The sequence below is a fragment of the Polyodon spathula genome, chromosome 21, assembly GCF_017654505.1.
Source record: "Polyodon spathula isolate WHYD16114869_AA chromosome 21, ASM1765450v1, whole genome shotgun sequence".
NCBI classification, from domain to species: Eukaryota; Metazoa; Chordata; class Actinopteri; order Acipenseriformes; family Polyodontidae; genus Polyodon; species Polyodon spathula.
In genome coordinates, this window is record NC_054554.1 from 22,009,316 (window position 1) to 22,033,699 (window position 24,384).

At 36.8% G+C, this 24,384-nt stretch overlaps 1 protein-coding gene across 1 annotated transcript in view; it reads left to right on the forward strand.

Moving 5' to 3' along the window:
- The window catches only part of LOC121296301 (ras-associating and dilute domain-containing protein-like), a 66,022-nt gene that overhangs the window by 10,759 nt on the left and 30,879 nt on the right, over positions 1-24,384 (forward strand). The window contains exons 4-8 of the mRNA XM_041221691.1: positions 1,147-1,469; positions 8,830-9,525; positions 10,221-10,258; positions 11,258-11,424; positions 12,001-12,104. Of these exons, the coding sequence (XP_041077625.1) occupies positions 1,147-1,469; positions 8,830-9,525; positions 10,221-10,258; positions 11,258-11,424; positions 12,001-12,104 (1,328 nt within the window). The remainder of the gene's footprint in view (positions 1-1,146; positions 1,470-8,829; positions 9,526-10,220; positions 10,259-11,257; positions 11,425-12,000; positions 12,105-24,384) is intronic.

Genomic DNA, 24,384 nt, shown 5'->3' on the forward strand with positions numbered 1-24,384 from the left:
CCGAGCACAGGGTAAGACACTGGTGCTATGCACAGGAGTGCTATGCACCAGGTAATGCACAGGGCACGGGGTACCAATGTACGGGAGTGCTATGTACCACCGAAAAAAGGCCCTAAATGCACTGGGTTAATGTGCTATAAGCTGCCGAGCTAGAGCTACGAGGCACGCCACACTTAAATAACTGTAGCCGGTTTGAAGACAGGAACAGTATCATTATTTATTTATTTATTTTTCAAATTATTTTTGGAAAGCCAAAAACAAACAGAACTTGGTTTGGCACAACACGCGAACGCGGACCAGAAACCGAGACACAAAACAATTTGTGGAGGACAAAATCTAAAATGGACGAGGCTGGAAACAGTAGCCGCTGCTTCTCAGCTGCTAAAAAAATACACAGCTGTGTGATTCAGTCTAAAAAAAAACTACCGTCGCATCAAAGAAAGGGGCAAGCCGGCTTCCGGAGAGGAATAGTGAGGTACTTCAGTCTCACGAAAATGGAGCAAGTGAAGACACGTCTGCTCAGGTTGGAGTGAGGAATCAAATGGCGAAGGTTCCTGTGTGATGTATCGTCTTATTCCAGAATGCAACAGACACATGGTCACACCGGGCCTATCAGGCAGCTTTTCAAATATGTGCTCAGGTCATGTGACACAAGGGCCATTTCCCAACTCGTAATGGTTGACATTTCAAGAAGGAAAGGGAACCCAGTTATTACACTTTTAGCAGATCATACACCAACCGGACATGGCTCTCCCATTGTTTTCTATGGCGGCCAGCCGTTCTGTTAATATGGAAAGCGCTAATAACACTACTTAATTGCACCTGTTCTAAAACCATCGCTTACTGACGAAACGCTTCACAGGGACGCTCATATCCTGCTCTCAAAAAGTCTTTCAGCGGACTGCAATGATTATTTCAGACAAACAGAGGTAAAGAAACACATAAGTTTAAAATGTTGCAATATAATAGTGATAATGACTTTGCTGTGGCGTGTTCCTCAGTAATAATGGAACTACCCCTGTCAGATTGACTCTGGAGTTCCATTATTATCTTGTAATACACCAAACCAGTGCCATTATGCCTTAATTATAACAAATTGTTTATATTCACTAAGCAATGATTTCTTTCTTTTTGTTTATTTCTCAGGCATTAATGCCCAGGCCCGCAAACTACAGAAGATTCGCTCCCGGGGAGCCTCAGTCTTTATTGAGGAGGATCTCAACAGCAATATCTCACTGTGGAGGAGCCTGAGTGAAGTCAACTTATCTGTGAAGTCCAAGGACCCTCGGAAGAATGGGAAAAGCCTGCTGTTGGAAGGCCTGGAGTCTGATGTAGACAAAGAGGGCCAGTGTCTGAGACTTGAGAAGGAGGAGACGGAGAGCAACGATGATAACACCACACAGTATTCCATTCATCCCCCTTTCGAATTCCCTTACTTTCTGCTGCTGCAGGGATACAGTTACAGACAGGTAAGAGGATTAATCATACACTTTAAGATGCTGGGGAAATGTTAAAAGATGTTAAATAAGTTAGTGTGCTCATATAATTATACCCAGAGTACTGTCACTCTGATTGGAGTCTGTTGTCTGTCCCCGGCCTAATTGAGGTCATTATGGGGTCATTATACTGTCGAGATTGGGAAATTGTATTGAATGTGTTGGCCTGCAAAGCACCATTGAATCTAAACAGCCTCTTGTGCACCCAGAGTGACAAACAAAGCCTCATACAACACATTGAGATTCCCCCAGCTGTTCCACAAGCCAGTCCCTTCATTTCTCTTCAAGACGACAATCCCTGTCCCTATGTAGAGGACAATAATGCTTCTCAGTGATGTGAACTAACATTGGGAGCTAGAATAAATGTATGTCACTATTTCAGGTTTTGAGATTAAGCATTTATTTTTTTTCAGTTGTACGAAGTTGAATTCAAAATAAACTCAAAAATAGTGGCGGCATCGTTTCTGTACTTCTCTTTCTTTCTTTTATCTTGACAAAGGTACATCCAAATGTGCTGAAACTTGATATGGGCACTTCTTGGCACACAGCTAACACCAAGGTCATGATAACGTTCCTTTTCACAGTACTGGGGCCTGATTCCTGAATTTTATGAAACTTTGTATACTATCAGTGCAATGTCACTGTGAACAGAGGATATCTTTCTATCTGCATTGTTAGCTTATCAAGGCCTAGGACGCTATGCAACAGTTAGATGCTATACAAACCATAATACATACTTTGGGCTTCTTATAAAACACCCCCGATACCAAAAAAATGTAATCGGTGGATAGCCAATAAACACCGGAAAAACTGGAGATTGTTAATCAGTTCACGTTGACTTTACCCTTTTCCCATTAAAAAAATAAATAAAACCTACTACAAAAATTATAATAAATACATTTCCCTGTGCTGATGGGCAATGTCCCACCTTCCTGACTAGTATCTAGCACTGATTCATTCTGATTACTTTAAACCCGCCCAAACTACTGAGTGACAGCACATTCCTACATTTCTATTGGAGACTCCGATTGCGAGATTTAAAACAAGATTGCAATCAGGATGGAGGCATGTTAGCGGGATTTAAAGCTGTATTACAGTTAAGATACTGAGGATTTAAAATAGAATTGCTGGGAAATGTACAAACATGCCCACACGCATAAACCCCAGAAGAATGTGCCCGTGACCATAGGGATTTCGTTGTGGAAGACAGCAAAGGAAAGAAGGTCCAACTTAAGTGTGCAAGTACCGTCGAGTTACTGTTCATATTTTGACACAATAAAACATTCAAGCATTTTGGAAAATAACCGAAAACACTAATTTCATACAGTATATCAAAAGAGTAAGCCCTGAAAAAAACAGATTTACATAAAACGAAAATAGCTGAAAATAAGCACTGAAAAATACAATTAATAAAACCAGAAAAAGAGAAGCCCTATACATGTATTGTATAACCTATACTGTATAAGCTAGACATAGACTGCATTATTCACATTCATTTCCAATCCCAACAGGAGTGAAGTACCCATTTCTGTTTTTACAGAGAATAGAAGCTCAGAATACTTACTTATGCAGTTAATTTCTGGGGGGATGTGTCCTAATTGGACCAGCTGCAGGAAATCAGTGTATTGATTCAGAAGCAGAGCTTTCTCAATTCCTGTCTGTGAAAATGGAGTATTAGCAACAAAACTGGGGAGCAAGGTGTTCAGTTTTCTGTTTTTGAATCTGACTATATTGTTCTGCACCCTCAGTAAGCAAATTGCTCTAATAGCTAAGCATACACCACTGCCGCTTCTGGCCATATCAATGATGCAGCCCACATGCTTTGACATAGGGTCTTTATAGTTGGTATCCAGCTGTGTTCTATGATTCTCCCAATAAAGTTCCATTACAAGTGTTGTACAATGAACATTAACTGACCATATTACCAATGGTGTCCAGTGGAAATTAACCCTTTCACTGCCTCATTTTTTTTTTAAATTTGTACATCATGTTTACATATCATTCAGTTGATTTGACGTTCCCCTTAAATGATGCTGTCGGGGATGCTGCACACAAAAACTTAAATAGTCAGCCTTCCATCCTAAAAAATAGTTTTTATGCACACAATATGTTTCTCTCCCGAGTCTGACCAAAGTAAACTATGAGGTATTCACAAAGCTTAAATCAATGAGATGTTTTTTTTTTTTTTTTTTTTTTTAATGAATTAAACCCAGTTTGAAACTGTTCTAGACTGTTTGTGTTAGTGGTGCACTTTTATAAAGGTTAAAGCTTTGTCAACAGGGCACATTGCCCTGTGCATAGAGCAGAATAAATATTTTGACATATTGTTATATAGACCCAGATAAAAACAAAACAAAAGCAAAACATGGCAACCTAATGTTGAAAGATAATGACTTAAGTCACTGTGATGTAAAACAGTAATGCTGCTCCTTGAAACAGGCATGACGTGCTTCAAACCAGCTTTTCCTGTTACAGCCGTATGATGTGAAATACAGACTAAGGAACCGGTTTTCAAAGCCTTGAGCTAATCTCTTAAAATAAAGCTCAAGAATGAATAAAGCTAATCACAACTTTTTTATAATATATACATAAATGACAGAACTCAGCAAAATAGAATATTACATTTAAGTTTACATACTAAAGCAAATCATATACTTTAGATATTAATAAAAGTGTACACATTCAGTCAAAATTCACTGTTTAAAATGAGGCATTTCATAAGATTCAATAATCTGTTAAGATGTATTTGTCATCCTTGGGTGTACTGCACTGCATTTTCCACTCAGCGTTGGTTAAATTAACATCAAAAGTCTTTCATTTACCAGCCATATTTTGGGACAGTCTAGACTATCTTAATTTCTGGATTAATCCTAAATAAATCATCTAAATAAATGCTATGTAAAAGTGTGTCATACAGGCACTAAAAATAGTACCAAAAAAACACAAATTTCATTTGTTCACAATTTAGTCATGTTCAGGGGAGACATTCACGTTTTTATGCAGTGTTATTGAGCACCCTGTGTGTATTGTAATTAACATGGCTTCCACCTAGACTGCCACATTAGAACTTAGAATTCTATTTTGACTTGAAATCCAGAGATGGGTCTTTATTAGACTAAGGTCTAAAAGCCTCAGGGGAGACATTCACGTTTTTATGCAGTGTTATTGAGCACCCTGTGTGTATTGTAATTAACATGGCTTCCACCTAGACTATATTATATTTTGATATATTATATATATATATATATGTATGTGTGTATATATATATAATATATATATATATATATAATATATATATATAATATATATATATATAAATGTGAACGACTTGCAAAGAAGTTATTCCTAATAATAACACAACTGTATCAATATTCCACAGCGTTGGGACCTAAATATTGTTAATTAGCAAAGCATCACTACAGCCCTTCCCAGTACTGAATTATTTCAAGAAAATAGGTAACCAAGTCGGTAATTTAGTGCACACTAGAGATGGAAGTAAAACAACATGGAACGTTTTTTCTTTTCTCTCAGACCTGCCATGTTTTTCTGTCACACCACTTGAACCACAGCAATGGTATGAAATCCTAACTGTCGGAGGAATTTCCAAATAAAAATCTCAGATTTCTTTCGGCGATGATACATGTACTGTAAGTCTACCATGTCGTGGGATATCGTCAAAGCTTATTTCATGGTTTGAGTAAAATTGCCCACACTGTAGCTGAGACTTGTAATTCCGACTGTAATGACCACATTTACTTAGCTGTTGAATGACAGATTTTTCTTATATTGTTAGCTTTCAGATTGCTGCGTTATCAGATCACAGCTTCCTGCTTTCCTGTTCCGGGATAGAGAATAGGAACATGATGTGATGCCACCAAGGCAGTATCTGGTGGCCAGTGTCACATGACATTGTAGGTTCAGTGACTGCCTCCCTCATATCTGTCCCAGAGTGGAGGGAGACCCCATTATCAGAACAGTAGTTTTATTGTACAGTTACTGTCATCCATCATAATTTGAAAAGTGTAATCCTGAAATTACGCAGTCCGTCTATCAGTACACAATTTAAAATATTTTACCTTTTTTTTTTTTTAATGTTTTTGATTGTTACACATTAGCCCTTTGTTGTATCGGTTATTCAAGCACTGGGTGACTTCAGAACAAGTTTGTGTTGACACTAACAAGTACTTGAATAATGTTAATATTAATTGTATGCTTCTCTTTTTTTAAAACATTATTTATTTTTCTTTTGACAAAAGAAATAACATGGAAAGGATTTATTTGTTAAATACAACATGTCACAAACATGTCCGTTTTGATTCAAATTAGGATTTCAGGATGAATGTTTACTGCATCCTTCCATAGAGTAGCCTGTGTACTGGTCTTCACCAGTTTGTTTGCATTGCATCGTTTTAGCTAAAGGATCCCTTCTTAAACATGTCTAAACTTTGTGAACTAAACAGTCACTGTCCTGTTACTACCTGCAGCAATAGCAGGGTTATGAATGCGGTATATAAGCTCTTTTAGCTCTGGAAAGTAAAACACAAATGTAAACAAAGGAAAAACAGGTGATTTAACCGAATCACAGTTGAGAACCTACGGGCATATAAACTCAGTTTAGTATGATTGTGTCAGCGCAACGGGAAAGTGATATCAGTTCAGTAAAATCTGGTGAATCTTTTAAATTCCACATTTTGAGAGAGGCTATAATAATCATGATAAGTGCTGTATACAGTACATTCATTCAGTAGGTCCTCACAGTGATGAACACCACACTTGCAAACAGGACACACCACTTGAAACCAGAGGCACTAGCTGTAAAAGACTGCACAGCTCCCCATTGCACAGCTCCCCATTGTGTTCTTATTATTATCCCTTATTTAAAGATGTAGCGCTTTTAATGATGCAATACACATACATGAAATCATTGAAAACAATACAAGTTACAGCCATTTCAGTCTTACGAACATCGACCATTCCATATGCGTTCGTAACTGTGGAGTTTCTCTGTATTTACATAATGTCAGTGGTATCCCAAGCTTAACTAGCTTAAAAAGAATGGACTGAAAAAATGACATTTTTGATATCAAATTTATGTCTACATTTGCATGTGAAACAGTCCCTGTAGTATGTCATTCCATAGTTTCAATGTACTGCTAGATGCTGTTGATGTTTCAAAACTATTGCAGTTCAGGAAGTTTATAATGACTTTAACCTTCTAACTTGGAAAATCAACAGTTTTACTTAGAAGAAAAGTGGAGCAAAAGCCTAGTAAATCTGTCCCTTTTTTATTATATTGGCATCAGTATGCTATGCAAACATCTAATTGGCTGAAGAGGATATTGAAACCCAAGAAACAGAGTAACTTGGCTTGCCATTACATGTAGAGTAAGTTCTAAGAACATCAGAATGTATAAAAGCTGAGGTAACAACGACAAAATAAAACAGTGCTGTTTTTTGGCCTAGTTATGCTTCAAGTTCAACAACAATAAGCAGCAGAAAGGTCACAGCCTCTATTCTTTACAACATAAGAACATAAGAACATAAGAAAGTTTACAAACGAGAGGAGGCCATTCGGCCCATCTTGCTCGTTTGGTTGTTAGTAGCTTATTGATCCCAAAATCTCATCAAGCAGCTTCTTGAAGGATCCCAGGGTGTCAGCTTCAACAACATTACTGGGGAGTTGATTCCAGACCCTCACAATTCTCTGTGTAAAAAAGTGTCTCCTATTTTCTGTTCTGAATGCCCCTTTTTCTAAACTCCATTTGTGACCCCTGGTCCTTGTTTCTTTTTTCAGGCTGAAAAAGTCCCTTGCGTCGACACTGTCAATACCTTTTAGAATTTTGAATGCTTGAATTAGGTCGCCACGTAATCTTCTTTGTTCAAGATTGAACATGTTCAATTCTATTAGCCTGTCTGCATTTGACATGCCTTTTAAGCCCGGAATAATTCTGGTCGCTCTTCTTTGCACTCTTTCTAGAGCAGCAATATCTTTTTTATAGCGAGGTGACCAGAACTGCACACAATATTCAAGATGAGGTCTTACAAGTGCATTGTACAGTTTTAACATTACTTCCCTTGATTTAAATTCAACACTTTTCACAATGTATCCGAGTATCTTGTTAGCCTTTTTTATAGCTTCCCCACATTGCCTAGATGAAGACATTTCTGAGTCAACAAAAACTCCTAGGTCTTTTTCATAGATTCCTTCTCCAATTTCAATATCTCCCATATGATATTTATAATATACATTTTTATTTCCTGCGTGCAGTACCTTACACTTTTCTCTATTAAATGTCATTTGCCATGTGTCTGCCCAGTTCTGAATCTTGTCTAGATCATTTTGAATGACCTTTGCTGCTGCAACAGTGTTTGCCACTCCTCCTACTTTTGTGTCGTCTGCAAATTTAACAAGTTTGCTTACTATACCAGAATCTAAATCATTAATGTAGATTAGGAATAGCAGAGGACCTAATACTGATCCCTGTGGTACACCGCTGGTTACCACACTCCATTCTGAGGTTTTTCCTCTAATCAGTACTTTCTGTTTTCTACATGTTAACCACTCCCTAATCCATGTACATGTGTTTCCTTGAATCCCAACTGCGTTCAGTTTGAGAATTAATCTTTTGTGCGCGACTTTGTCAAAAGCTTTCTGGAAATCTAAATAAACCATGTCATATGCTTTGCAATTATCCATTATCGATGTTGCATCCTCAAAAAAATCAAGCAAGTTAGTTAGGCACGATCTCCCTTTCCTAAAACCATGTTGACTGTCTCCCAGTACCCTGTTACCATATAGGTAATTTTCCATTTTGGCTCTTATTATAGTTTCCATAAGTTTGCATATAATAGAAGTCAGGCTTACTGGTCTGTAGTTACCTGGTTCAGTTTTGTTTCCCTTTTTGTGGATCGGTATTACGTTTGCAATTTTCCAGTCTGTCGGTACCACCCCTGTGTCAAGAGACTGCTGCATGATCTTGGTTAGCGGTTTGTAAATTACTTCTTTCATTTCTTTGAGTACTACTGGGAGGATCTCATCCGGCCCAGGGGATTTGTTTATTTTAAGAGCTCCTAGTCCCTTTAACACTTCTGCCTCAGTTATGCTAAAGTTATTTAAAACTGGATAGGAACTGTATGACATGTGGGGCATGTTGTCAGTATCTTCCTTTGTAAAAACTTGTGAAAAGTAATCATTTAACATATTTGCTATTTTTTTTTCTTCCTCTACAATTTTGCCATTTGTATCTCTTAAACATTTTATCTCCTCTTTGAATGTTCTCTTGCTGTTGTAATATTGGAAAAACAACCCTTATCCTAAATTTGTATCTTTCAGGATTTCGTTATTTATCTTATGAGTGAGATGACACATGTTTTCGGACGCTGCAGCGAGCATTCCACAGGGGAGGACGAGGAGCGTCTCAAAGTGGACACCCTACTCTCCGCACCGGACATCCTGCCCCGCCACTGCAGCGTCAGACGGCTGGAGTCCAGCTCCCACTGCCAGGCCACCAAGAAGACATTGACTCTAGTGAAACCGCTCCATGGTGCTCACGTGACCCACAATGGAATCCAAGTCAAGGAAGAAACACAACTCCAAACGGGGGATCTCCTTGGGCTTGGTGACTTTTACTTGTTCATGTACAAAGACCCAACAGCCCCCTCTGCAGGCCAAAGACCATCATGGTTGACATCCCCGATGACTCACCTGGGTGGGACAGGCACCTGTAAAATGTGCGGTTCGTCGCTGCTGGGTGAAGCAGCCAGGAAAACGAAACCTTCTCATCAAAAATTGGTCCTCCGGTTAAAAGATTCCAACGAGACAGATCTCTCGCTGACGTATGATTCCATACACGAGGACCAGCTGCTGAGAAAAGTTATTAAAATGACAGACCCCAAAGGTGATGAGCCAAAGCTGAGCCCAGCTTTCCTGCTGTGTCTTTGTATCCAGCACTCAGCCAGCTCTTTCGAACTGTCTGATTTCCGAAGGCTTTTGCTCAAGATAGCCAGTCAGGTCCAAACAGTTATGTGGGTAAGTATACGCTGGTCCCTTTTGTCTTATTAGTATATATGTCCCTCATTAAAATTCATGCAGTAAACATAACCCAGAAGCGTGCCTGATCATGTTGCTGCCTTAGACCCTATACAGTTGAATATTATAGGACAGTAATAATTATTATAGGTACCGGTACAGTATTTTCAGTTTTTTAACCTTACCTTATTGACCCTTTGAGAAACTTTTTGTTTTAAGGTCTGTTTTTTTTTTTTTTTTTTTTTTTTTTAAATCTATTTTAATTACTCAAAACAAGTTTGCAGTTAACTCTTCAACTGTTTTAGTGAGGGTTAGAAGTTCTCATTTTCCCAAGCACTTAAACTATGTGTTTATAATTACTCTTCAAAAAAACAAATTTATGTCTTGCAATAGTCACAGTATTAAAGTATTCTTACTGTAAATATGTAAGGTAGCTGTGGAATAAATATAAATGATACAGCATTTGCTGACATTTTTCTGTATCTCTATGTAGTAGCAGATTTATTGGAGCCCTAACAGCAGCAATGTATTGTACTTAGGGGTTTTAGGATTGAGTTTTGGATAAGCAACAGGTTTGCCCACTAGTTCAATCAATATCCTCTTTGTAATACATGTAGCTACTGATTCATAAAATCTACACTTTCAAATTTTTGTATCCATATTTTTTATTTGATTTTTTTTTCTCTCCTCCTCAGGAAAAGACAAAGGAACTTGCCAGGATACAGCCAGAAACGTGAGAACATTTTCTCAATACGCAGCTTTGTTTTAAATTAATTAGACCTTGCACTGCTCCCACATACCCATGTCTGTGAAATGTTCAACAGCCACACCGGATTCATTTAAATTGTTAAATGCCCTGCCATATAAAATGCCCTTTATTTGATTATCTGTGGTCTTAACAAAGAGTTAGAAAACAAATTAGAAGCAGACACATTTTTGCTACAACAGAAAAAGGTTTTTTTTTTTTTTTAATTTACCACTGTTCATTTACTAGCATGGAAAAAATCATAATGATGTTTTGAATACGGGTGATTATTTTGCTTGGGCCCTTTGTAATCTTGATTACAATCCCACCTTCGGAAACATAGCTGAAAGCTTATTCGCTGGTTGCCCCAGAACATGCCACTTAAATTGACAGGACAAGGTTTCTAGGCAGAAAATAAAGGCCTTTACCTACTTTACTTGAGTTTTGTGGTGGAAATATTCTCCTCACATTTTCCAAGAATTCTTAAAATACTGAAAGGACTAAATATGGCTACTTAAAGTTACCATGTCCAAATGTACACTTTTAACCCAAATACAATTCTTTGTTGCATATTTACTATATTTATTTCAGGTGTACATGACTTCACATTAAAATAGGCTGCAGTGTGCACTGTATGAATATTATTTTCAGATATAATATATATTACAAAATATAGTATAGGGGGCTATGTAAGATACAAGCTGATTTTTACTTATCAAAGCCACCCTGACCTCTCGAGGATTGGATATTGGCTTGTATTGCACAGCACCATATATTAATTTTTATATATATATATATGTTGTTGTTAATTTATGTGTGTGTGTGTGTGTGTGTGTGTGTATATATATATATATATATATATATATATATATATATATATATATATATATATATATATATATATATAGTGTATTGGATTTGATTGCATTATATGGCTACTTGATTGCATTATATGCTACATGTTTTGTTGCGTTGTCCTAAGGGCAGTGTAAAGCAGGACCCTGACGAGCTGAGCCTGCTGAGTATCAAGGAGCTAATCCCTGGGCTGCAGCCTCTGGCTTTCTGGATGTCAAACTCCATTGAACTCCTGCACTTCATTCAGCAGGAAGTGCCCAAGCTGCTGCTCTGGGATGAGGAAGGTGGAGAGATAGCAGGTAAGTTATTCAAAACGGGTGACATGGATAACACAGAGTAGGTAATGGATATTTTCCATAACAGGCACTAGATTAAAGGAAGAGATGAGTGTAGAGACATGGTTTTAAATCTAATATAGACTGCTGAGTATCTTTTGGCCAATAAGAGGCACAACACATCATAAACATACCCCATTAATCAAGTGTATCGTATTGAGTTTCAACCATACCATTGTCATTATGATTGACTCCCTGCTGAAAATCTATCTGCTTGGAATTCCCTTCAAATATAGACTGAATAAATAAGGTTGGCTATGAGTAGAAAAAATTGTAGGAAAACTTAACAATAAAAATTACTTTGCGCTTTTAGGAATATTTTAGTAAATAGATCCCCACATTATAGCATATCAGGTTACATTAAACATTAGGAAATTGTAGATTGTCCATAAGAGATATAACTAACAGTCACAAGATGGGACAATGTTTTGAGAAAGTGCAGGTCTACATTCAACAGCGTGAAATTCAACATTACTATTTAGTGTGTGTGTGTGTGTGTGTGTGTGTGTGTGTGTGTGCGCGCGTGTGGTTCTTTTTCAGACTCCCAGGTGTCTGCCACCAGGTCGGCGAGTGAAGAAGCCATGACAGTCCTTGAGGAGGTCATCATGTTTACATTCCAGCAGTCCGTCTACTACCTCACCAAAGTAAGGCCTTCCCCTGAACCATTTTACCTGAGAAATGTTAGCGTGTTGTACGTATTGTTACACTGGGGTTAGCAATAAGCAGTGGTTCTGGATCCAGATCCTTAATGAAGTATATGTTCAATGGTGTATACACCACTCACTCGTTATATCGTAGGTTTCCGGGTCCAGTATAAATCCACTATATATTAAGGGCCACGATATAGCAAGAGACCCATAGAGAAACAAATAGGCTAACAAATAAATACTATACAACCACGCCCTTGTTTTATCGGGGGCATCAGGGTCCAGTATAAATCCTCTACACAACCTGCTTTTTCTCATTTTTTGTATAAAAAGCAGCACACCATTTTAATTCGTACAGCGGAGGGTAATTGCTTCTCATCAACTCCAGTCTCCAACTAATTTCACAAGTCTTCCTCTCCTTTCTCAAATGCGCAAAACAAATACATTTAAAGAATCCATTCCCAACAACAACATAGGAGGCTTGTTGCTAGGGAGCTGACGTCACTGCCTTGTGGCTGTTGCTAGTGCATTGCTGCCACAAGTGAACACCTCATTGGCTAAAATAAAAACTGCTTTAGGAAGTAGATATTTAATTTTCTTTGTGTTATTGTACAATACGTGTGTATATGATAACAGTACGATATTAATGCTTTGTTTTTAATTGCAGCTAAGGCATACAAAGCTAGACAGTAAAAATGGGTAGCCAAGTCCAGAACCGCGATATATCCAAAGCCGCAGTATAGCAAGGGGCGATATAACGAGGGGTGGGTGTATGTATTTATTTTTACTATTTTTTTTATAATAACCTTATGATCAGATTGCTATCGGGAAAGCACAATGTATTGCACCAAATCAGAATTAGCAGGACCTTAACTGCTCAAATTCCCATCTGCTTATTATTTAAATTTGACAAATAAATAAATAAATAAATACATAAATAAATAAACAAGTGTAGTTCTGAGAGTCAGAACCAATGCAAGGCCACAGTCTTAAACAAACAGAATAATTGAAAACAAGTATACGCGTGATTTTTTCTTTGCCTGATATCGGATTTAAGAGAAGTTCACTTCGAGAGAATATTTTTATTTTTGATAATCCAGCGGTGTCTGTCTCCGTTTCCATGCAAGTCAGTTCTTTATGAGCTCCCTAAGCCCAGTGTTTTGAATAGGGCTTGTTATCCTGCTACAGTAGCTTTCCCGTTTTTGGCCCCTTGGTAACCCCAGTGATGAGGCTCAGTCCCTGTGGATAAACAGAGCAGACTGGAAATGGGTGGAGCAAGGTGGTTCCTGCCTGGGTGTTTCTCATGGAGAGGAAGCCACTGTTCTGTGGCAGCTTGCCCAAACTCATGCCTGGAGATCCAGTGCGCACAAATTGACAGCAAAGATAATGGGGTCCATTTTAATGATCTCAACAGTGGTTTCGTTTTTACCTTTGAGTAATTGCATTGATATTTTCCACCAGATGTGACTTACTGAGCCACTTGTTGAAGAAGTGCTGAAACAGGTTTTAAAATCAATTTTCTTACCTCTACTTAGCATTAAAAGATCACCTTTTTGTGTTTTTAGATGCTTTGCTGCTGCTTTTTTTATTTAAAAGAAATTGTTTCTTCCTAGTATCAACTCGCTTCCTGTGCTGTAGGTCCCTTAACCCAATTGGAGCTAGAAACCATTGAAATTAAAACAAAGTGGAGGCAAAGAACCAATACATTGTATTTAGTTTTTTAATTCCCAAGAAAAGACAATTCAACATCTCAGTGTGTGCATTGTTAGCTTTTAAATGTATATATAACACTAGGGAAAGCCCTATCTTTTAAATGTATGTATAACACCAGGGAAAGCCCTATCTTTTAAATGCCAGTGATATTTAGATTGATATCATTTTAGTCAATTCAACAGACTATTGCTTTTTTGTAATTAATAATGAATGTTTGGGCGTATCAGTTGTTGCTGTAGTTTCCTGTGTCCTAGGGAGTTACCTGTTGATAAATATACATGTGTAAAAATGTAGATACACCCTCATAGTTAAACCATTAAACAAGGGTGAATTAGAAATACAATCACCGTATTACAGATATAACAATCTTTTTTGTGCACGTCTGTGTGCGTCAAAGCCAGTAGGTCCGGTTTTCAATTTTCTTTACACTGGAAAAATTACCCCTTAAAGTTATTTCACACATTTTGTTTTTTTGATTTTTTTATTGGATTAAAAATGGTTTTGAGTGCCAGGATGACGGTTAATGGAGCACGAAATCATTGTGTTGTAATGGTTCTATTTCAAATGCTGTGAAGGGGGGGTGATGTCATAGTGAATTAAATACAGATCTGTGTTTCACTTTTTTTCGTGTGACCACTTTGTGAGATTATAATGCAGTAATAGTTTGAAGACTTGTGGTGTTACAAGGACATATTTTAACTGACTGTGCTTAGTCTAGTAAAGAGGTATCTTTTAGCTGTCATAGGTTTACAGCTGTGGTGAAATAATATTAAAACTACATACAGAATTGGATATTACCAAGGTCACGAAATAGGTAGAGGCTAGGTGTGAACTAAGGCCCTTCCTGATCCCAAGCCTGCTTCTTTACCAATGTACAAAAGGACAATCTCCTGCTGTTTTGTAGAGCTCATTACCTATAACCTTGTTTCACATGCAGGGCTGAATGATATCTGTAACGGCAGTGCCTCACACAAGTGCATTACACAACACTATCACACTTTACATCTGAGATTACATTCGATACAGTGATGGTGTTCAATATCACCGGGCTCGCAATGTTGTCTAGATTCACTTCTCTGTTTTACTCATGACATCCTTTTTAAAGAATGGCAAGTTTAAAGCACCCCTATGGCTTCAGCAGAACTCTCAGAATAATTTCTAAATGTTTCTTACATCAAGTAAGCTGCGGTGCAACTGGTTGCATTCCAGTGTTCATGATGTGCTGAGAGTTTAGACATGATTCTGAGAGCTCTATTGAGGTATACTTTAAACTTTAAAAGTTTTAAAATGTCACCAGAATGTGAAGACTGAAACAGAAAATGAAATAAAAAATAAATCTAAACAACTCAAACACATAAAAAAAGGGAGGGTTTTTCCCACACCAAGTTACCCTTAAAGGTGGCATAAATCTGAAGAGGCACGGTTGTCTTAAGCTGAAGAAAACACATGTTTGTGTTTCTTTGGCCTGAACCCAGGAGTTGTAATTGTGATTAACACTAGGCCCCAAGCCAAAGAAGCCTGGCCTTAAAGTTATATGATTGTTTTTAAAAAAAATTAAGGCAAAATTAGTAGTGCTGTGACAATTAGCCTTACGCATTTCCCTCAAAAAAAAACAAAACAAAAAAAAAAACATTTCAATAGCTTCAGGAACCTGGGTTGTACAAAAAAAATAAAAATCATTTTGTTTATCTGCAGTCTCCAGCTCTTGGAGGGGGGGACACAGTCATTGAGTTGTATTGTGTGGGCTCGGGCCTAGTGGTTTAGTTGTGATACTTAGATCTACAAGCAACAATCAGGGGCTTAGCACTCTAACAAAGCACCCCAGGAAGCCACTCCCAGCAGGGTGTTATTGCAGCTTCCTTTGAATGAGCTTTCAGGGAACATAGAGGAATAAACAGCACAGCATTACAACAAATCACAGACCAGACAACAGGGGCATTGGAGCAATATGTTTCTGGGCCCACATCGGACCGCAGCTAGGGAAAACATAGTTGTGGACTTTTGATTCAAATTAATATTTTGGTAATGGTGATTCTGATCAATTAGTAGTAGTAGTGTATATATTTTACGGTATTCCTTATATATAGCTATGGCTAAAAGTTTTGCATCACCTAGAATTTTAGGATTGAGACATAGTTTTAAAAAAATATATGGATTAACATCGTGTAATTAAAAAAAAACTACAAAATTATATTGCAAAAGTCTACCAGAAGCCACAATAGTAGTACAGTATTTCACATTTAGATTTTGAAAATGTCACATCTTTCAATTTTTGTCGTTTTTTTATTGAGTATATGGAAAACTACAAAGCACTATGTAATTCAATATGTTAACATAACATTATTTAACAGGTTTCATTCAACTTTATGAAACAAAACTAGTTAATTCGATAGGGTCATGCAAAGCTTTTGACCATAGCTGTAGGTATATACATTGTATATACATAAATTAATATATATAGTAAAAAATGTACCGATTTATTATCAAAGTTCAGGATGTTTCCTTCAACTGGATGCAGTCCAGTGGGTGTTGTCTTAAACAAAACTGTAATTGGTCTTCTTTCATGTTAATTTATGTATTTATTTGAAGGCTAGCTCTCTTTCATTGCCTACCTTTGTACATATTTTGGTCTGAAGATTCAGTAGTCTTTCATCTGGGTGAAGTCTTCAGTTATAAAACTCTGGGAATGGTTGAAGACAACAGAAGAACCATTTTATTTGAAATTGCTCCAAGACAAGGATATTTGGATAATGCCCACGGCAATTGGTACTTCTGGAACATGTTTGATGACACGGGGGTCAAGAAGAGCTACTTCCTTGTAGTGACCCCTGGGCAACGTCTCTGACGGCAAAAAGCTCTTCAAATAGAACTTACCATGCAATGCTTAAGCAAAGCAATGTTGGGCTTGGTTAGTACTTGGATGGGAGACCACCTGGGAATACTGAGTGCTGTAGGCTGCATGTTAAGCTCATACAAATATATATATATATATATATATATATATATATATATATTTGATGACACTATTCAGTTATAGAGAACAATTTGTATAAAGAGGGTTTGTTAAAAAAAAAAAAAGTGTTCTACTGTAAATTAATTGTGATTTTAGCCAGCGATATTTAGGTATACATATGATTATTGTAGAAAGGACAGTTGAGGTCCTGAGCTGCCCATTATCAGTCCTTCACCGACACTTTCCCACAAAACAGAACAGGAAATGACAAGCAGAACAGGAAAATAAACTTTATTTAATACTCATCAAATGTTCAGCCAATCAGGAAGCAGCTGCAGTACGATCCAGGAGAAAAATGTATATACGTGCTGCAGCCTGCTTCCTTTACAGGAAAGGATGGAGGGAAGTGAGCTCTCATTACCATGGTTCCACGGCGAGCTCCCTGGAGACCAGGAGAGGGGTTGACTGGTCAAGGCACAGGTCAAGCTTTAATAAGGAGATTTAAGAATCATAGACTGGTAAATTCTGGCAAGTTTACATTTTTTTAGACATGTAAACTGTGTGTTGTAAACTCAAGCAAAAGTATGCTTTAAATATCAAGAAAATAACTTAAAACGATTTAAACAGTACTTTAACTGCAAGCAGTACTAAACAAGTGAGGTGAAACAAAAACTTGGACAAGTTACACTGCATTCAGAAAAGAGCTTTTGGAAAAGAACATGGCTAATCAGCATATATAAGGCGATGATTTTAAGTACACAACAGTAGTTGCATTCAGTTTCCAATACTTCCAAACTGCAGGATGGTGGAAATCATCAAATATATATATATATATATATATATATATATATATATATATATATATATATATATATATATATATATATATATATATACATATATATTGTTACTGAGTTTTCATTCGTTTAAGGAACGAGACACGGCTGTTTGACATACTTGGTTCTACACTAAACTGTTTCGTCCATAGTTACTATAGAAAGGTCTTTAGACACAGGTATGCAAAGAACAATATGTAGCTCAGTTGTTAATAAGAAGAAATAGGACATAGCCAAGTGTCATTGTTGTGATTGAATGTCACATTGCTCAGCCCTAAAGTCTCTCAGTGTGCCAGCTGCATTCATGTTGCTAGCAGCCTGGTACGCAGTGTTGACCTTTTCTTAGCCTTGGGCTAAGGCGTGGAGCAATTAAGATACTGAAATACATTACGACTGATAAAAAAAACAAGCACATCATCTTGTGAAGTTGACTGCTGTGCCTTTGTACAAAAAGTACAAATTGAGTATCTGTGTAGACAGGGTGTGCTTATGTGTGTGAAGAAATCCTCCTCATATCTCAGAAAGCAATTGAAGATTTGAAATACAGACTTCATAGCTTGTCTTTCTAGTTTTTCACTGTTTGGAGTGATCGCTAAGATTATATGCCATAAATTGTATGTGTTGCTTCAGTCTTCAAGTTATTACAAACAAACCTGTACTAGAGACAGTGGCCTGTATCTGCCACTATGAGCATGTTTTGGGCAAATTTCCCATTCCATAGTAAATGAATGATGTGGGCAATTTGCCCGTATCGGAAAATCAGATCCAGTATATTGAAGAACCATGTTAAGTAGGGATGGGCAACAATGTATATAAATTGTATATCGATATCGTCCACATATTTCAATATCGATAATATCAAAGTCTTCCAAAACATAGAAAAATATAATAACACAATTGAAATATCTAACATTCGACCTTGTTTGTCTCACTGAGTCTCTTTCTGAAGTTGAGAGAAAAACTTCCATCACAAGCATCGCCAAATTACTTGATTGAAATCAGACTCAGAGAAGCACATGACCTTAACATTGGTCATTTATTAGCTATATGTATATAAAACAGATATTTATATATGAGACAGATATTTATATATGAAAAGTAATAACTACTTTAACTTAGTGGTGCTTTGCTTCACAGTATCTATGGAGAAAAATAAGATCTTGTTCAAATGTTTTACTATTCCATCATCAGCCACCTCAAAACTGAAATATTTCTATACCTCAGCCCTGCCTGAAGTAATTGAATCTTCAGCTGCTCTGCGTGTAAATGCTGACTCACAACACCTCTAAAGTATTAAGTACAGTGCCTTGCTGAATTTTGTATTATTTTGAGATGTGTTTTGATGTTTTAAAAGCACATCTCATTTAGTAATACTGAAAATTCACATTTTAAAAATACATTAATAATAGCGTAAGTAATGAACCGCTGAACCATGCGCATATCTCAAAATAATGCAAAATGGATGGCCAATGATGCTGAATGCACCATGCAAATAGCGTTTGGTACCTAAAACACCAATTAATGGAATAAAATGATTAAATAATACTCTAGTATGTGGCATTTGCCTACATGATTGATATGTATATGGTTTGTTGTATCTTAATATTAAATAAACTTTATTATACTGCGTTTGTATTTTTAGAAATAAAAAGTATGTCTTTACGAGTGTATGTGAATTTTTTTTAATCCAACGATATTGCAATTTGAAAATTATTATTGATATTGAATGAAATCATATCAAAATATTAATATCGATATTAGTACCCATCCCTAATTTTAAGTTTTAATGATATCCCAATTCCCATTTGTTTGTTTCCGCCACACTTACTAAGCGGTCTGTCATTGTAACCGTGGTTTTTCAACAGTAAATTGCTGTTTTTTGTTGATTTCTTGAGTTTAGTATACAGTACACTACCTGCATCATGGTCAACATGCAGTAAATTCTGTTAATGGTTGTTTTAGGCCAAATGTTTACACAAAATGTTGTACATCCACCATCAGACATGTGAGTAAACTTCTAGTACAAGCTCATTTGAGGTATGCTACAGGTCAGAGAGCCTCAGGCTTTACTAATCCTATTCCATAACTAGGCCTGACTTCACAACCTCTGCTTTCAGACTGCTGAAACACTGTATTAGTGTTCAACATATTGATAGTGTTCAAATTGGCCTGAATATGCCAACAAAAGAGGATTCTTTAGCTTAACTGGGTCCCATAGTTCTCCTTCTCTGAAAAAGGTCACAGCGCAATGTTTGATTGGTTTATCTTAACACTTCAATACAGGAGCATCATTAAGTCAGGGGACTGCAAGTCATGCTTAGTTCTCACAGGAACTGCCACGGGTCACTTCCCCTCTACCCACCTTGCTCTAATGAGACCACCCTCTATCTGCCTGGGTGCCATGTTCACCCACACACTATTACTTGAACTCAGTGTAGCCTGAAAGGGAATCAATGCTTTCAAACTCTGCTCATCTGCAAGTTTGATATCATGATGAAGGCACTGGCTGCTGGTGCTTTCACTCCAGTGGTCGTATATAAGCCTGTGGAAAATATCATCTTTATTGGTGTTTCGGGTCTGATCTGAAATTTAAAGTTTTCTAAGTTGTTAACTTTATTGGGAATGACTGGAATATATTATTACAAATATGAATATGAGTCTATTGGGTTATCTGTGCATTCAAAATGTGTGCCTTACGTCTTTTGTCAAATCGCTTTGAGGAAAGAAAGTATGGCAGTAATGTGAAAGGACCTCAACAGCTTTTGCTTGACCCTTTTCACCATCCCCTTTAAAGTTGAATAATCCTTTAAATCAAGAATTAGGTTTCATTCTTGGTGAGTGTTAAAAGTGTGACTCTTTTCTAATCAGCCAGTTACTTGATGCACTGAAAGCCAGTTGTTCAATTCATTTTGTAAATAATAAATCTTACTTTTCATACTGCAAGAATGACACCACATTTATGGCATGTAAAATATGTAATTAATGTTTGTGAGTATACATTTGACAAAATACGTTCTTCATAGGGTCAAGAGTCCTGCAAAATACTGTATGCACAGTAACAGATAAGGAATGTGATCCATTATTTCATAGCTGAATGCAAAACGAACAGTGCAAAACAGTTTCAGTCTGTTTTGAAATATATTATTTGTTGTGCTGACCAAAACACATAATGTGGCAAAAACATTTTATTTTGTAAATGAGCGAGCTGGAATTCACAAACCGGCACAAGTGTCTCAGATATATGTTGCCAACGTCATCATTTTCAAGTGTGCGCTGGGTAATGAAGTGCACTTAACTCTTTCAAACTACATTTTTGCTAAACTCTGTTCCAGTGCTGGCTTAATTAGCAGTAAAGTAGCAACTAACAAATGCAGTGGCTGCAGCAAATGCATCTATAGAAAATATTATAAATGGAAAATCAAAGTATGCCATCATTGGGGGACATTAATCAACTTGGGAATGTTGAGCACATTCCATACATAGTGTCCACAGTGCTCAGATTAACCAGGAAAAACGGAAGGTCATTTCCTCTCTATTGTAGTCAGATATGTTCCTTTATATATGTGGATTGTATTAACAGTTTGCAGTTGTGTGTTTGTAAAATCGTGACATAGCAGAAACACAAACTTTTTATGGCAGTAAAAAAAATGTATTTTCTTATTAAGACACACACTGTTTGTGCTATATTAATAAAAAAATAAATAAAGGAACATTTTTCATCTTTTATTTGCAAAACCCATTGTTATTGCCCACCCTTGCATCCATTTCACATTTTATTTGGCAAGTTTGAAAGCGTACTGACTCGATCTTTTAAACCCTGCAGCTTGGCTTCGCCTTCCAAACAATTTTATAACAAGAGCAAACATGGCCCATGAAAGTTAAATAACTTCAAACCTAAAACAACACAGATTAAAAGCTCTGTTTACTGTTAGTGAATTTCATACAGTTTCATCTGGGGAAAGAGGAAGCAGCTTCTTGGGTTACTTTGAAAACAAAGCTGTTTGGTTATTTCAGTGCAAGTTGCAGACTGTGTTTTGAGTACTGTGGAATCCCTGTGTAGTTCAAACATTTTTTGAAATGTTTGTACTTTCGTTTAATTCATGAGTTGTTTAAATAATGTTTTTTCAAAGCCTGGTGAAACCCATACGCCCCCATTCACAAAATGTCAAAGACCAGAAAGGAAAATAAAATGTTGAGACTAGCATAATAGGGAATCCTAGCAAAATCATTAGCTGACACCAGCAATCGCAACAACTTAGTACAAATATTGCATAGTGGCCTTAATACAGTAGATACAGGTACTGGTATGGTACTGCAATGCCATGCAATGACATTAAAATGGTACTCCTGTGGTACCATTCCTCCACTTGTAGCAGCCCATGTGCTACAGAATTGCACTACCATATCACTGCATTGTCAATGGAAGTAAAGGGTTAGTGAAATGTGCAACTCCTTTTGTACTGGATAAGTGTAAGCACTTACCTTGAGCTTTCACAGCGTCTGTTTGGGATGCTAAATGCCAATCAAAATACGGTTCTGAATGCCACCAATATGTGGAGGATATGTAATTTTATTTCGAAGGTCTTGGCCCCTGAAAGCTTGTAGCTCTCAGCTATGCATACTTGGTAGTCGTTTTTTTTAGGACAGTGGTTCATTTATTATTGAAATCTATAGGAGTTTGTGTTGGCTAGATCTCCGTGGCCCTTGTACCAGGGACAGAAAAAGCTGGTTGGGCAAAATGAGCAGGCCACTGCTAACAAAGTGAGATTTGTATGGATCTGCTCACATAAAGACTTCTTTTTGTAACACAGTGGCAGGCTGCACAGAATTTCTTTCAGAACGGGATTATTCGGGTAAAAAAAGATTGAAATGGCAGGAATGTACTTTATTAGAGGGGCTTCTCAGTCAGCGTACCCGTTGTGATTAAACTTTTTTAAGTGTTGTTTTTTCTTCTTCTTGTGAAACAGGGCAGAAGTTTTTTTTTTAAATGTGTGAACTAAGCAGTGTATGTAAACCTTCAGAATTTTAATTGTAAGCAATTAAAATCATTGCTTTAAAAAAAAAAAACAGTTCCAAAAAGCATTTTTGAGCTTAAGCACATTTTGACACCTTTATTATTAAATACATTATTACTTATGTATGTGTCTTTATAAAATACAAAAATACAGAGCAGTGGAATATTGACAAGACTGCATAACCCTATCAAGGTTGTTTTAAAAAAAAAATGAAATAACAAATTTGAAACATTTTTGATACACTAGGTTATGTAAATAATTGTATATTATACAAAAAAATGTGCCTGATATTCTGTAAAATATAAAAAAAATTTGCAATCTTTCAATGCCATTAAAACTCTTAAATGGGATACTTCAGAGCTGGGTCTGTTTTAAAACAATTATAATTAGTAATCATTGAGGAAGGGTGTCTTATCCCTTGAGGACCATTTAAACACTTTGCAGCCCTACACCAAGCACCTTACATCCTATTGACAGTGTCATGGCAGGTGGGCCAGGTGACACCCCATCTCCACCCTAGCAACATCTCAAACATGCAAATGGGAGGTGATGAGTGAGTGGGCTGGAGGAAGCAGCAGATGCATTTGTTAAAAAACTTATGATCACTGCTGTAATATACATTGCATTCATGCAGTGTATTCATACCAAACAAAGAGCTTTCGTGTGAGGAAAATAAAGTTATTCAGAGCATTCAAAAAAATGACTTAACACTGAGGCAACACAGTGTGCAGAGAGCAAGCAAACAAATAGGCCCAGATGTGTTATGTACAGCTTTGGCCAAAGGTTTTGCATTTTAATATTGAGAAAAAAATAAATGATATTGCAAAAGTCTACAGGAAACCATAATAGTAGTACCATATTTCATGTTAGATTTTCACTTTTTCTTAGTTTATGCAAAACTACAAAGCAATATGTAATTCAAAATGTTAATGTACATTAGATGTTGTTTGTTTCTAAAATATGTTTTGTTATATATAAATGCAGCTTTTTTATATAAACCATTACCCATAAGCTTTATTATACTAAACAGTGTAATGCATCAGATTTCAGTTCAGTGATAATGTTAAATAATATCAAATGAATAACTTACCTTTGTTTGTTGCGATCCCCAGAGACCTTTTGAGAGCAGGGCTGTAGCACCCCTGTGAAGCGTTTCATCAGTAAGCAGTGGTTGTAGAGCAGGTGTCATTCATTAGTGTCCTCTTCTCAATCATGCTTTAGTTGCTGTGCCATTAGTGAGTAACAGCAGAATGACTGACCATCATAGAAATCAATGGGAGAGCAGTGTCCTGCTGTAGTATAATTATTGTCATTTTAAAAGCGGTTTGAAGTTTAATGTACCTGTTACTGGTCTAAACCAGGCTTCAACAATTCTTTAGCCAGCTTGTTCTTACTTTGCCTGTTTGCAGTTTAAATGAATGAATTGACATAAAACTGTGTATCTAAACAAGTAGGGCATTTATATTAAATTAGGTGATGCCAGAGTAAGCCCATTAAAAAAATGTGGATTTGGGGAAAATTTGTTCAAAAACATTTTTTTTGTTTGTTTTTTTTATTACCTGACGAGCCTGCATTAAGGTTTGACAAGGAGTTCACAAGCTGCTGTTCAGTTCTAGTTGTCTGCCACAGACATACTTAATGTAGGCTAGAGCAGCCAAAGTATCTTCGTATTAGCCAGTAGTACACAGCAGTGTATTGCCACAGAACAAAAGGAAACTTGTTTCTACAGTTGCAAATCTCTTCTGTCATTACATTGGCTG